Source organism: Chrysemys picta, chromosome 24, assembly GCF_011386835.1.
Source record: "Chrysemys picta bellii isolate R12L10 chromosome 24, ASM1138683v2, whole genome shotgun sequence".
Classification (NCBI taxonomy): Eukaryota; Metazoa; Chordata; order Testudines; family Emydidae; genus Chrysemys; species Chrysemys picta.
The window spans coordinates 12426557-12439074 of NC_088814.1; the positions used below are offsets into that span (position 1 = coordinate 12426557).

General features: G+C 58.5%; 1 protein-coding gene across 2 annotated transcripts in view; it reads right to left on the reverse strand.

The window, feature by feature from the left end:
* SMARCD2 (SWI/SNF related, matrix associated, actin dependent regulator of chromatin, subfamily d, member 2) overlaps positions 1-12518 on the reverse strand; it is a 35176-nt gene that overhangs the window by 8945 nt on the left and 13713 nt on the right. For both annotated transcript variants that reach the window (XM_065577607.1, XM_005313371.4), the window contains exons 2-6: positions 7514-7698; positions 5460-5502; positions 4313-4435; positions 3792-3911; positions 3046-3141 (exon numbers count right to left, since the gene is read on the reverse strand). In XM_065577607.1, the coding sequence (XP_065433679.1) occupies positions 3046-3141; positions 3792-3911; positions 4313-4435; positions 5460-5502; positions 7514-7698 (567 nt within the window). The remainder of the gene's footprint in view (positions 1-3045; positions 3142-3791; positions 3912-4312; positions 4436-5459; positions 5503-7513; positions 7699-12518) is intronic.

The following is a 12518-nucleotide window of genomic DNA, read 5'->3' on the forward strand; positions in this document are numbered from 1 at the left end:
TGAGGAATCACGTGGGGGTGGGGGGCGTGTGTACACAGAGGGGTATTGCAGTGCTTGAATACATTAGTGTCACTGCAGAATTGGGTCCCACTGTGCCATGGAGCACATGGCACCCCCTGACCCATTATTCCCGGGACCTGCCCCCCCTCCAAAATTGTCCAACAGGCAGATCTTGGCGATCACAGACCTGTTACAGTAGCTTCAGAAACTGTTCAAATCAACAATGACAGGGGTGGGGAATCTTTTCTCTATCAGGGGCCACTGACCCACAGAAAAAAAAAATCAGTTGTGGGCCACACACAGCTCCACAGGGGGGTGCAGAGGCTCAGGGTTCCCCTAGGCTCTGGGGTGGGGCCAAAAATGAGGGGTTCAGGGTGTGGGAGGGGGCTCCGCGCTGGGGTGCAGGAGGGGGTCAGGGCTCTGGCTGTGGGTGCGGGCTCTGGGGTGGGACTGGGGGTTTGGGCTGCAGAAGGGGGCTCCGGGCTGGGGCCAAGGGGTTGGAGTGTGGGAGGAGGTTCAGGGTGCAGGCTATGGGAGGGAGTTTGAGTGCAGGAGGGGGCCCAGGGCTGGGGCATCTGGGAGGGAGTTAAGGTGTGTGAGGTGGTTCTGACCTGGGGCAGGCTGTTGGGGCGTGGGTGGGGGTGCAGGAGGGAGTTTGGGTGCAGGAGGGGGCTCAGGACTGGGGACGGGGGTTGGGGTGCAGGTTGGGTTCTGGGAGGGGGTTCTGACCTGGGGTTCGGGCTCTGGCCAGGCAGCGCTTACCTCAGGCGGCTCCCAGTCAGCAGCGCAGCAGGGCTAAGGCAGGCTCCCTGCCTGCCTTGGCTCTGTGTTGCTCCCAGAAGTGGCTGCCATGTCCGGCCCCTAGGCGGAGGGGCCAGGAGGCTCTGCGCAGTGCCTGCGGTCCCTGTATCTCCCATTTGCAGTTCTCAGCCAATGGGAGCTGCGGAGCCGGGGCAGCACACGGAGCTTTCCTGATCACCCCTGCACCTAGGGGCCACAGGGACATGCCAGTTGCTTCTGGTCACTTCGCGGAGCCAACCAGACTTAATGACCTGGCAACCCGCCCCCTGCAGCGGAGCAAGCCAGTGCTCCAGTCCGGGGGGGGGGGGGGGGGGGGGCGTCGAGGCTCAGGGCTTCTGGCCTGCAGTGTGGAGACTTGCTGCTGGCCGGCTGAAATGAAGCAGAGGCTGGATCCAGCCTGCAGGTTCCCCACCCTGAACTATAAGTTAACACAGAAACCGAGCCGAGGTCCATCTAGCCTGGCAGCCCACACTACATGCAGGAGGCAGTTCTGGGACGATCTGCTTTGGTGGGGAGGGGGGTGTCTCTGACCCCGTTAAGAGGCTGGCTGATGCCTGGGACCGGGACGGTTTCCAGTGTTCACTGTCCAGCTCAGGGTCTGCCAGGTGCTAAGTTCTTGGCCCAGTGACAGCTCAGGCAGTAAAGTTTCACAGGCCAGTCGCACATCACATTCCCATAGGTTTCCTACTTCTCCCAGGGCCACCCAGGTAAAAAGCAGATTGACGAGGACATTCGTTTGAGGGCTGAGACAGGCAACATTAGCCCCAGACTAGCAACCATGCAAAGTTTGGGATTCTCACACCCCACCAAAGCTGCAAGTGTCTAGTGCGGGCCCCACTGCAGCTGGGAATCCTCCCCTCGTCCGTCCCCCCCCACCGGTGTACAGCCCCTTACAGCACCCCACAGAGCACTAGGAAGCTCACCAGAGGACCCCTGGAGACCCAGTTCTCCTGCCCTACTCCATCCCAAGAGCGGAGCTGCTGTAGGGTCACTTGGACCCCTTGCCTCCCATCTGGCCTCACAGAGCTCCACTTAGTGGATTTCAGGGCAGGGATTTGTCAGGAGCAGGTATTGGGCAGGGTAGTGCCCCGTTGGATCTCCCAGGCCCTAGATGCTGCAAGAGTCATTCAACACATGGAGTGTGGGGAGGTGACACACAAACTAGTGCCAGCAAAGCCACGAGCCGTCTACAGGGCAGTACTGCACGAGACCCCTTCCTGCCCCCGGTCTTTTTGAAATCTAGACATGGCAAGCAGAAGCATTGGTGCAGGCAGCAGTCGCCGTCCCGGCCTGCCCAGCACTGCCCTGCCCAGACCCCAAGGGCCATTTCCACAGTGCTGGGACAGCCCAACTCCGGCACAAGGCCCCTCCGACTGGTCCTGCTGGGGCTGCAGCTCGGGCTGGGGCTGCCTCCTTCACCCAGCACCTCACCTGTCCTCGGGCTCCTCTCCCCCCTCCTGCTCCCTGCAGCTCAGGCTGCCAAGTTCCCCCAGCCCCTGGTCTGCCTGCCCCACCTGAACCTCACCCAGCCCACAACTGCACCTGGCCCACCCCAAGGGCCCCCCAGGCTGCTCCTCTCACCAATACCACTTCTGAAAACTGCCCCCCACCCCACTCCCAGTTCTCCTCTCCCCAAGCAGCCCCCTCTGCCAACCTGCACTGGGCCCCAAGAGGTTAAGGGAGAGGGCTGGTGGGGCGGGGCAACAAAGCTGCAGGCCGTTGCTGCTGGGAGTCTTCCAGGTGGGGGCGGGGGAGGAGAGGCAGGCCAGGCCATGCTGTTGCCACTTCAGTCTGGGCCACGGGCCAATACCGCCACAAACAAAACAAAGCCACAAGCTGGAGCCAGAGCAAGCACCAGCCACTCCCTGCAGGGAGGGCCCGGTGCAGCCGCTTAGATGCCAGCCCCAGCATTACGGCCCCGCTGCCGGCTCCCTGCCCCAGCACCACGGCCCTGCTGCCGGCTCCCTGCCCCAACACCACGGCCCTGCTGCCGGCTCCCTGCCCCAACACCACGGCCGGGGGGCACCAAGTGCTCAGGGGGGAACTAGCTGCCTAATGGTCTCCCGTGGGCCATTTGAGTCTTGGCCAAAAGGATCCTTCCACCCCCACCACGGAGCATGCAACAGAGCCAGCCCCAGGCCTCCGAGGAGCCCAGGAGCTCGCAGGCCAGAGACCCGCTGCGGCCGCTGCTAGGAGACGGCTGCTCCACCCCGAGCCGCGCAGCAGCTGCCAAGCGCGCCTCACCTCCACCAGATGGTTGTCTGGTCCATACAGCTCCTTGTCCAGTTCGATGACGAGGCTCTTGAAAAAGGAGGAGAACTTCCTCTTCTGCTTACTCGGCTGAAAGAGAGGAACCGGTGCAGTGCTCAGCCTGCCCTTCCCCAGTGCCGGGGGGCAGGAGTGCAGCAGGCCATAACCAGAGCCCCAGTCCTCAGACAGACAGGGCGGGGGCTACACATGCAGCGCCTCAGCTGGCTGCTCGGAGATGATTGTGGGCACATCAGAGCTGCCATTGGTGCTGTGGGGCCCAGGGAGCACAGAGCTGTGCCAGGCCCTGATCGGGCTCCAGTGACACATGGGGCACAGGGAAGGGGGGCTGGGAGTTTGCAATGTCAGGCTGTGGAAGGGGTGCGATGGAGAGGCCCTACACAGCTAGAAGCGAAGGGCCACTCTGGGGGAGGGCTTGGGAACCTGTTGGCACATTGGGGGGGGGGTAAGGGGGTGCTGCCAGTGCTGTGGGGCTCTGCACAGAGTACCAGGTGCCGTGTGGACATACACAGCCTCCCTCACAGCCAAGTCAAGTTCAGAACCCGGGCAGGGCCAGTGCTGCTCCCTGTCCCGTGGCTATCAAAGGGAAGATCTGGGCTTTGAGAGGCTCCGAACATGGGTGAGGATAGACGGGGGCTGAACAGCTGCAGGGACAGTTCTCAGCTCCCCCGTGCGGCACCAGCCGGCGTGGAGGCTGCCAGGCTGGCAGTCAGTGTCCTTACATCCTCCAGGAGCTTGCCTTCCACGCGCAGCTCCCACGAGGCCACGCGCTCGCTGCCATCCCCCTCCTCCTTGCCCGGGGTGAAGGTGTTGGAGATGTAAATCCGCAGCTTCCGCTTTTGCTGCAGTGTAGAGAGAAACAGAGGAACACTCCAGATTCAGCGAGCACCCAGCACCCACCCCAGAGCCTCTCCCTACAGAGACCCGCTGCCGGTAGGGGGAGCACCATCTCCCATAGTGATCGGGGAGGGGGCAGGAGAGAAGCATGCACACAGGAACCGACAAGGCCAGACCTTGGCTGCAATCTGCCCGTACTGCCCCCGAGCTGCACAAAGGTCTTGGTCCCAGCTGACTGGAGAGCCATCTCCTCCATGCGTATTTCGGAAAGGCCCGGGAGCGAGGTGGGCCCCATTCAGATGGGGCAGCTCCATCCCCTATTTTTGCATGTGGCTCATGGCTATATGTCCTTCCAGCAAGAGTTGGATCACAAGCAGGGGCTGCCCAAACAGGGGCTGTTACGCACCGTGAGGGGCTTCTTGATGGCCTCCTGGATTTCCATTCTCTTCCGCGCAATGGTTTGATCCAGCTTGCGCTCAAAGGCGAGAAGGTCCATGTAGGCCTGAGACTCTGGGACCAGCTCCCGGATCTACCAAACAGAAAACCCATCACAGAACCGCCGTGGGCCCGCACTGCATGCCTGCCCCTTCCCTGCAGGGACAGCTTGCCCGTCTCCGCCCTCACCAGGCCGTGCACACGTTACGGCTCGCTGCCCCCAAACCCTACAGCAGCAGCTCCCAAGTCACGGTTCTGAGCCCAGAGTCACTAGCATCACGGAGCCCGGCAAGGTGGAAGCCCAGCTCGGCCTTGATGCCATTTGGAAAAGCCGTCCAGTACCCCAGACAACCCCCGGGACACCCTGAAATCCCCACCCCAGCTGAATGGGCCTGACCACCATGACCTCAACACCCCAGCTCACATCCCCACCCACAATGCTTGGGGCGTCTGAAGCTAGGTATCCCAGCTGTTCAGGCCCTGACTAACACTCTACAGCTGTGCGGCTCGCCCCAGCAGGCGGGCGCGAAGACAAACCTTCCCCACAGTCCATCTCTGAGGATGTCATTTCGTTCCGGAGTAGCGTCACTGCACGCGTGCCCAGCATGGGCCTGCAATGCACCTGCCAAGCACTCCAAGCAGGGCGCTCGCCAACCAGGGCTGGCGGCACGTTCCTGCCCCCATGGGCACTGCCCCCAGCTCGGAGCCTGCCTCTCCACTCTGCAGCCAGCCTAGGGCTCAAGCCCAGCAGGTGATCTCGCACCAGCGAGGGCCGGGCACACCAAACACCCCAGTGGAATGGCCTTTGTCAACAAGACCAGAGGCTCAGAATGGGAACAACTGCTCAGGAGGTCCAGCAGGGCTCTCGAAACCAAGGCACTGTTGCTCTCCCCCAGCCCCACCCTGGGTAGCCCCTAACCCATGGGCATCATCTTCCCCTGCTGCTACAGAGGGCACTTCACCTCCCCTCATCTCCACCCCACTGAGGGTGCCTCAAGACCCCGGGCACATAACAAAGAGAAACCATTCCTCCTACAATTCCCATTCCACTGGCATGAGTACACCCCACTCCGGGGCTGGAGCCAGGCACCCTCGCTCAGCAGGGAAGCAGCACTTACCCTCTGTGGTAGGACCTTGTCCGCCATCTTCCTTCTTTTCAGCCTGCAAGCAGCACACAGAACGGCAGCATTAGGTGAGCGGAGGCTGAACTTCTGAGCAGCTTCTAACACCCACGTCAGACCAGAGACCCATGCACTGGGGCTCTGCAGACACACACCACCCTGCCCCTCAGCACTGCCTCATTTGTACCACAGCTTGTTATTGGTCACAGTGGCCTGCAGCTCCAGTAACTCCAGCCTGGAACTCAGAGGGTCACAGCAACTCTCGAATCATGGAGAGACAGCCACCGAGCCAGCCCTGAATCCCCTGGAGACTCCACTCCTTGCTGAGGGCACGAGAATCAACCAAACAGATCTGGAGTTTCTAGGCCACGCCGTCTCAGCAGTGCACAAGACACATCACAGACTGATCAGTCAAGACAGCTCATAACAGATGGGGGTTGTCACCTGAATGCCCCCAAGCTTGGGTCTCGCTACCTCTATGCACCGCAGCAGCGCTCTGGCTAACAGCAAGGGACAGGATGGGGAGAGCGGGGAGTATCCCAGCACCTCTCAACATCCTCCAAGAGCTGGACGTTTCCGCTGAGGCAATCAGCAAAGCACTTATTGTGGACACGTGAACTGTCCTCATTAGGTTTCAGAGTTCAGCTCGCGCTGCCCTGAGGCACCTCGGACCCTATGATGATGCCCTCTCTGCTGACCATCAGCTGGTGGCTGAGAGGGGAGGTCAGCACAGGAAGCCGGGAGGTCCAGTGTTTGGAGCTGTAGCGCAGACAAATGTACCTGCCCCTCTGGGAAGGAGGCAGAGCGAGGGAGAGGGCTTCTGGACATTTGCCTCCTGCACTACCTCAGGCTGCTGGGGAGCCCTGGCCCAGTAGATCGGCAGCGAATAAGGGAGCAGAGCCAGTGCAGTGTATGCCATGGGTCAGAGCGCAATGCCACGCTGCCCATCCTTCAGAGGCCGAGCTCATGCCATGGGAAGGGGTCCCTCGCTCCACCTTTCCTCCCCCCAGCCCAGGCCTGGCTCGGGCTGTGGAGATCACAGGAGGCAAACGAAGGACTCTGAGGGGGGTTTTCCCCCAGAAACAGGGACACTGCCGGCAATCGGCTGCTTTCACGCCCCTCACTCAGCCAGCTGCATTTCCCCATTTATCTAAATTCCACCTCTGCTCAGGAACATCACCCAGACGCACCGAGCCAGTGATTCCCCTGAGTGAGTCTCTTCCCCAGGTGCCGGCAGCCAGCTCTGTGACAGCATGGAAACCTGCATCGATTCCCAGAGCACGGGAGCTCTGGCCTCATACAGTACAGCTGGGCTCTGCTAAAGGGAGCTGCAAAGCTGGGGTAATTCAGGTTTTGAAATAACCCAGGACCCAGGCCGCAGCCTCCATTAGACCCAGGAGAACCTGCCCTGGGGCCCCTGAGAAACAATCAACAAACCCTCATGAAAACAGAAACAGAGCAAAGCGATTAACAGCACTGTAAACAACTCCGGATGTGCTGGCACGGCCGCTCGGCTCGAAAGGGGGAAGAGGCCAAGTGAACGCTGCGTGCCGGAAAGCTGGCTGCCACAGGCCCTGACTTCGGCTATCAGCCTCCACCCCCACAGCAATCCCCAGAGGGCTTCCCTCTGCTCAGCCAGCAGCGTGGCAGGGGCGTGGGGCAGACACACCATACAGCCCCTCTCAGGAGAGACCCAGAGCTCCCATTGCGTCTGGGCGCCTGCCAGAGCAGGGTGACAGCAGGAGCCCCACTCGCACCAACACTGCTTTTGTGGTGTTTGTTTGGGGGGGGGGGGGGGCACAGTTCTCAGTGCCCTGTGCCGCTCAGGGGGCGATTAGTAAGTGACAGGCACTGGATTCCCACAGCTCCCCTGCAAGGGCACTAGTTGGGGAAATGGAGGCAGAGGTAGATCAAGGATGTGCTCCCAGCCTGGAGCCCTTGGCAGAACTGGGGTTGGTTGGGATGCAGCGGCCCAGGCCAGAGCCAGCGCACTGACCTCCCCGGCCCCACCCCGAGGTCAGGCACATGGTCACCAGCACGGACACCCTTACCCTCGCCTTTGGCTTGCCAGGGGGGGCTGTGCCTGCGGAGCCAGCAGGCGCTTTCGAAAGGGATCCATGATCGACTGTGGCATTCCTGGTCGCATCGGAGAGGCGGCTCCATAGGGGGGTCCTGACGGGGATCCCACCTGCAATCCTGCCATGGGCATTCGGCTCCCCGGCGGCATCCCAGGACGCTAGCAGGAGAGAAGGAGACACGGTTACCTTGGCAAGTCCCCTGCTGGGCTCTAGCAGGCCACACGGCCCAGGAGTCCGTGCACCCAGCTGCTTGCGGCACAGAATGGAACACGCAGGCGCTGGGAGAACACCCCACTCCATGCACTCCCGGGGGAGGGCAATGGCGCAGAACAGCGGCACAGCCAAAAAGTGACGGAGGAGGGGCAGTTGCACAAGGTGAGGGCTCCTCGACATTCGGGTTTGACACAGAGAACTGGTTGCTAATCAACTCTTAAGGCTAGACTGGAGACACTGCGAACACCTATGTTTTCCCTAGGCCCCTGCTGAGCGGCGGTGTGGGGGGGAGCACAGAGCACGGAGAGGCAGTGGGGGGGGGGGGCGGCTCGGGGGCCCAGAGATGTCACTTGCTGAGATGAGGGAGCACAGCGACATCACCTGCTAAGCTGCAGTGGGGGGGGGGGGCACGCTGGCTGAGCTGTGGGGGGGGGGGGGGGGAGGGGGGAGTCACAAAGTGCCATCATGGGTTGAGCTGCAGCTTTTGCTACTCTAGAAAATACAAGCAGGGAAGTGGAACAGAAAATGCAGAAGTGCAAGCCACAGGGAGCACACACACACACACACCCCGCTAACAGACTTGTCAGTTCATGGGAAACCCCCTGTGGGGGTCGAGGCAGGTTCCACCACAGGCCTGGCCACTTTCACTTCCCTCTGGGAGGAGGAGGGGAGGGACACAGGCTCAGCACAGAACGAGGCTCCCTGCTCTGGGGCAGGCCCTCCCTGCAGTAACTAGGCCACCACGCTGATTCCCCACCACACGGGAGCAAGGGCACCATGGGATGCGCACCCCGAGACCCATATCGCACTCGGCAGCTCCTGGTGGGAGGTTCTGGCTCCGGACTGGCCTAGTGCCTGCCCGAGTGCTGCAGTGCCTTGGCTCAGGGCACACAACGGCCTCTTAAAGCATGGCAACGGCCTTCACACGGCTCTGGTTGTGAGTGCCACGTGCCCAGAGGGGGTGTGCATGGCTCAGGGTGGGTCCTCTCTCCTGACAGCCCCAGTACCAGGGAAAATCCAGTTCCCTAATGGCCCATTGGCCCACTTACACGGACCTTTAGGCAGACAGTATCTGATTGGGTGACAAAGGCTGCACGGGGGCCAGGGCGGTTTGTGGGACATTAAATGAGCCCTGACGACCCCTCAGGAGGTACATGCTTGATCCTGTAACCTCTGGCCTCATCTCACGATGCCCCCGGAGATCCAGCAGTGCATTCCTTGGAGGCTGTAAGCCCACAACTTCACGTCTCAACCTCCTCTCCAGGATCCACCTCCACACAGAGCCGGGCCCAGACAGGTACGATCCCGGGCACCCAGAGCAAACCGGAGCATTGCATGCTGGGACCCGCAGCCTCTGCCGCAGCACTGCTGTGCTGCACACAAGGCTGCAATTGACCTCATGTTACCTACATGAAGTGCAGCCCTTGGGTGCTTGACAAACTGCCAGCGTGGCCGCTGGCTGGCCAATGCCGCAGGGCTCCCTGGTTTGTTTGGTCTGCTTTCCTAGATATTAAGAACGGGCTCCCTAATGCCAAGGAGCTTGTGTGGTTGGGAAAGTCACCAAGCCAGCAGGACAACATTTCATTGCTGCCGGCAGCTCCAGAACATGTCGAGACAACCCCCACTGTTCCCCGACTGCTTTCGCTTGGGCCCTGCATGTGACGGATGGGGTTGGAGAGCACGGAAGAAAAACGGACTGAGCCGTTGTGTGGGGAGCGCTCCCTCCGAGGGAGAAGAGCTCGGGGAACTGACTCAACGTAAGAGCCGCGTAACGGACAAGCAGCAGTGCTGCCCAGGGGCTCAACAGGCGCAGCTGCCAGCCCTGATGCGTAAGGCACCCAGCACACTCGGCCACCAAACAAAACCTCCTGAACAGGGATTTCTGCTCAGCCTGCTGCAAACGCAACGAAACCCTGCAATAAAACAGAGAGGGACCCGTTTGGCCGGGCTGCGGCTCTCTGTTCCAGATGTGCACTCTGGAATGACCGTCGGAGTGCACATCCCGGCCAGGTTTTGTACAGCTCTGCATGAGCTTGTCTGCATATAGCCAGAACTTCAGCTGGATGTCGGGTGATATAGCGAGCGTTGGGGAGCCCTAGTTACTAAAGCCCTCTCCAGAACAAGCCTCCTACACACACTGCCCAAGGGGGCGAGACACTGATTCTAGGCGTAACAGGAGCAGTTCAGTCTCCATGGCTCACACAGTTGTCGACCACTCAGCTGAGTTCACCAATTAGCATAAAATCTGGGTTTGGACTGTGGGAACGGGAACTGAGTTCCACCCAACTCATCATCTCCTAGAGAAGCCAAAGAGCCATTAAACAGGCACAGTTTCTACTCCCTGCTCAGCTGGGCTGGATGCAAACTGGTGAGCTACAAGTGAAAGGTTCTGACAGCTGCTAGATATGCTCGGAGGCCTCCAGTTTCTCAACCAGTGCCAACTTCACAGGAGGTCCTATAAAAATATTGTAAAAGTCCACATTTAAACACGTTAAGATTGCAAAGTCAGGCACCCAAAGTTAGCAAGTGCCAAGTTTAAGGCTGCCCAGGCAATCGTAATTCAACCCACATGTAACTACAGACTTGTCACAATGCACAATCACATTTTTTAACCCTACATGGGCTGTCAACACACTGGAACCCAGGACCTTCAGATCCACAGTACAGACCTCCTCCACTTGAGATAAAGGAGCAACTAGTGGCAGAAGTAGGCTGCTGCCCAACAGGTCATTATTGTTTCACAAATAGTTGTATAATCTACTGGCAAACTGTCATGGTGCCCTCTTGGGGCTGGTCCACAGAAGAGTATCAGAATTCCTAGGTTATATTAATGGCTCTAGAGTAGAGCATGGCACAGGGTTACAGACAGGATAGACAAGCACATAAATGTGGCACATTCATGCTGACAGGCACTGTGGCAAATGGATAAGCCTTAGTTCTATCTTACTAGAGATCTGGGCTCTATTCATAGCGCTTCCTGAAGTCACCTTGGGCAATCTTCCAGTTACCCCCATTGTGAAGTATGGGGAATTCCGGTCGCCTAGATTCTAACATTTAATTTCAACAATTCCACCTGTCACTGAAAACGCAGAACAGAATGAATTCTAAGGGGCAATGCTTGTGTAGAACTTGTGCAAAATTAATTCATTTTGCTTCCGATTTCCTTTGTTGGCACCACCCAGCAAGCTGAACAATATTCCCAAACGGAGAGCAATCACCAACTAGATTGTTAAACAAACTGCTTAGCATTTTACCTGGTAAATAAAATGAAGCTGTTCTGGGGACATTTATGGGCCTTGTTTGGTGGTTTCCAGCTCCCCCAGTTGGGCCCACTCCTCGCCCATTCCCCCACAGCACTGTTGCCGCTTTCTCGCTCTGCTCCCTCCCCATAGTTCTTAATTTCTCTTCCCCCGTTTTTCCTCTCCTGCCCTGCTAGCTTCCCCTCTTTCCCCCAACTTGCTTAAAGGATAGACGCTGCGGAGGATGGAGAGCAGCCAGCCACTGATGGCTCTTGTGACTGAGGTGGTGCTGTAGGGGGGGAAAAGGCAAGAGAAGCTTGAGCCAGTGGCCCCATCTTAAAGCGCATCTCTGCTCTGATAAGCAACAACGTCAAGATGGCATCGTCAACAGATCCACACATAACCCCCCACGCGTGCACTGAAATCCGATCTGCTGGCTTGAGTGACACAAATCAGTTTTACTGCTTTTTACTCCGGATTGCCGACACAGTCCGCACAGGCAGGAATCTATTCCTTCTTGGATATCACCACCACAAAACGTTTCCCTCGTTCCAGTCGGTTCCACTTGCACAAGCCCAGCCACCCCCGAGCTCTCTCAGTTCCTTCTTGCCGGCCAGCTCTGATGCAGAGGGGTAGGAGGGCGGGCCGTGGAATGGACATGTGCAACACATCTTGAATAACAACAGTTACAAAAGGTTAGTAACCGTTTTTTCTTTTCGAGTGATTGCACATGTGCATTCCTCTTTCGGTGACTCACAAGCCGTAATGTGGGAGAAGGGATCGGAGTTCATGTGCACACAGACTGGAGTACAACTCGTCCAAATTTAGCATCGTCTCTGGAATACTGAGGAATGGCATAAGGGGATGCGAAGGTGTGAACTGAAGACCAGCCGCTGCTCTACGAATGTCCTAGTTAGGGACTTGCACAAGGAATGCCGTTGTGGCTGCTTGTGATCTCGTGGGACGTGCTATCTGTCTCCCTGGCAGTGAAATGCCTGCCAGCTCATAAACATGAGGGCAGGAAGTTCCAAGATGAAATACTTTGCAAAGGGAGCGGGAAACCCTTCATTCTGTCTGTTGTGGGCACAAGTAGTTGGGCTGACAAACAAAACTGTTTAGTCCTGTCTACGTAGAAAGTCAACGCTCTTCTGACACCAGAGCTGTGCAAACATTGCTCCTCTCTATTGGCCTGTGGTTCTGGGTAAAACGCAGGTAAGTAAACTGACAGGTTAATATGCAAATTAGATACCATTTTAGAGAGACTTCTCGGAGGAGGGTGCAAGTACACCTTGTCCTTAAAGATCGTATAAGGCAGTTTAGCCCCCCCTCCTGTAGCTACCCAGAAAGCTTTCTGGCTGGGGCTGCAGGGTACCATCCCAAAGACTTTAGAGTGGTCCTAGAGCCCCTCAAGCCATGGAGCTTAGACTCAGTTTGCTGCAAAAACAGCAATGCCACTTCCAAGGGCAGGTGCCGTAAAGTCTGTTGGACCTCTTGGGGAAGCCCCGTGGCTTGCAGCCAAGAGCTCC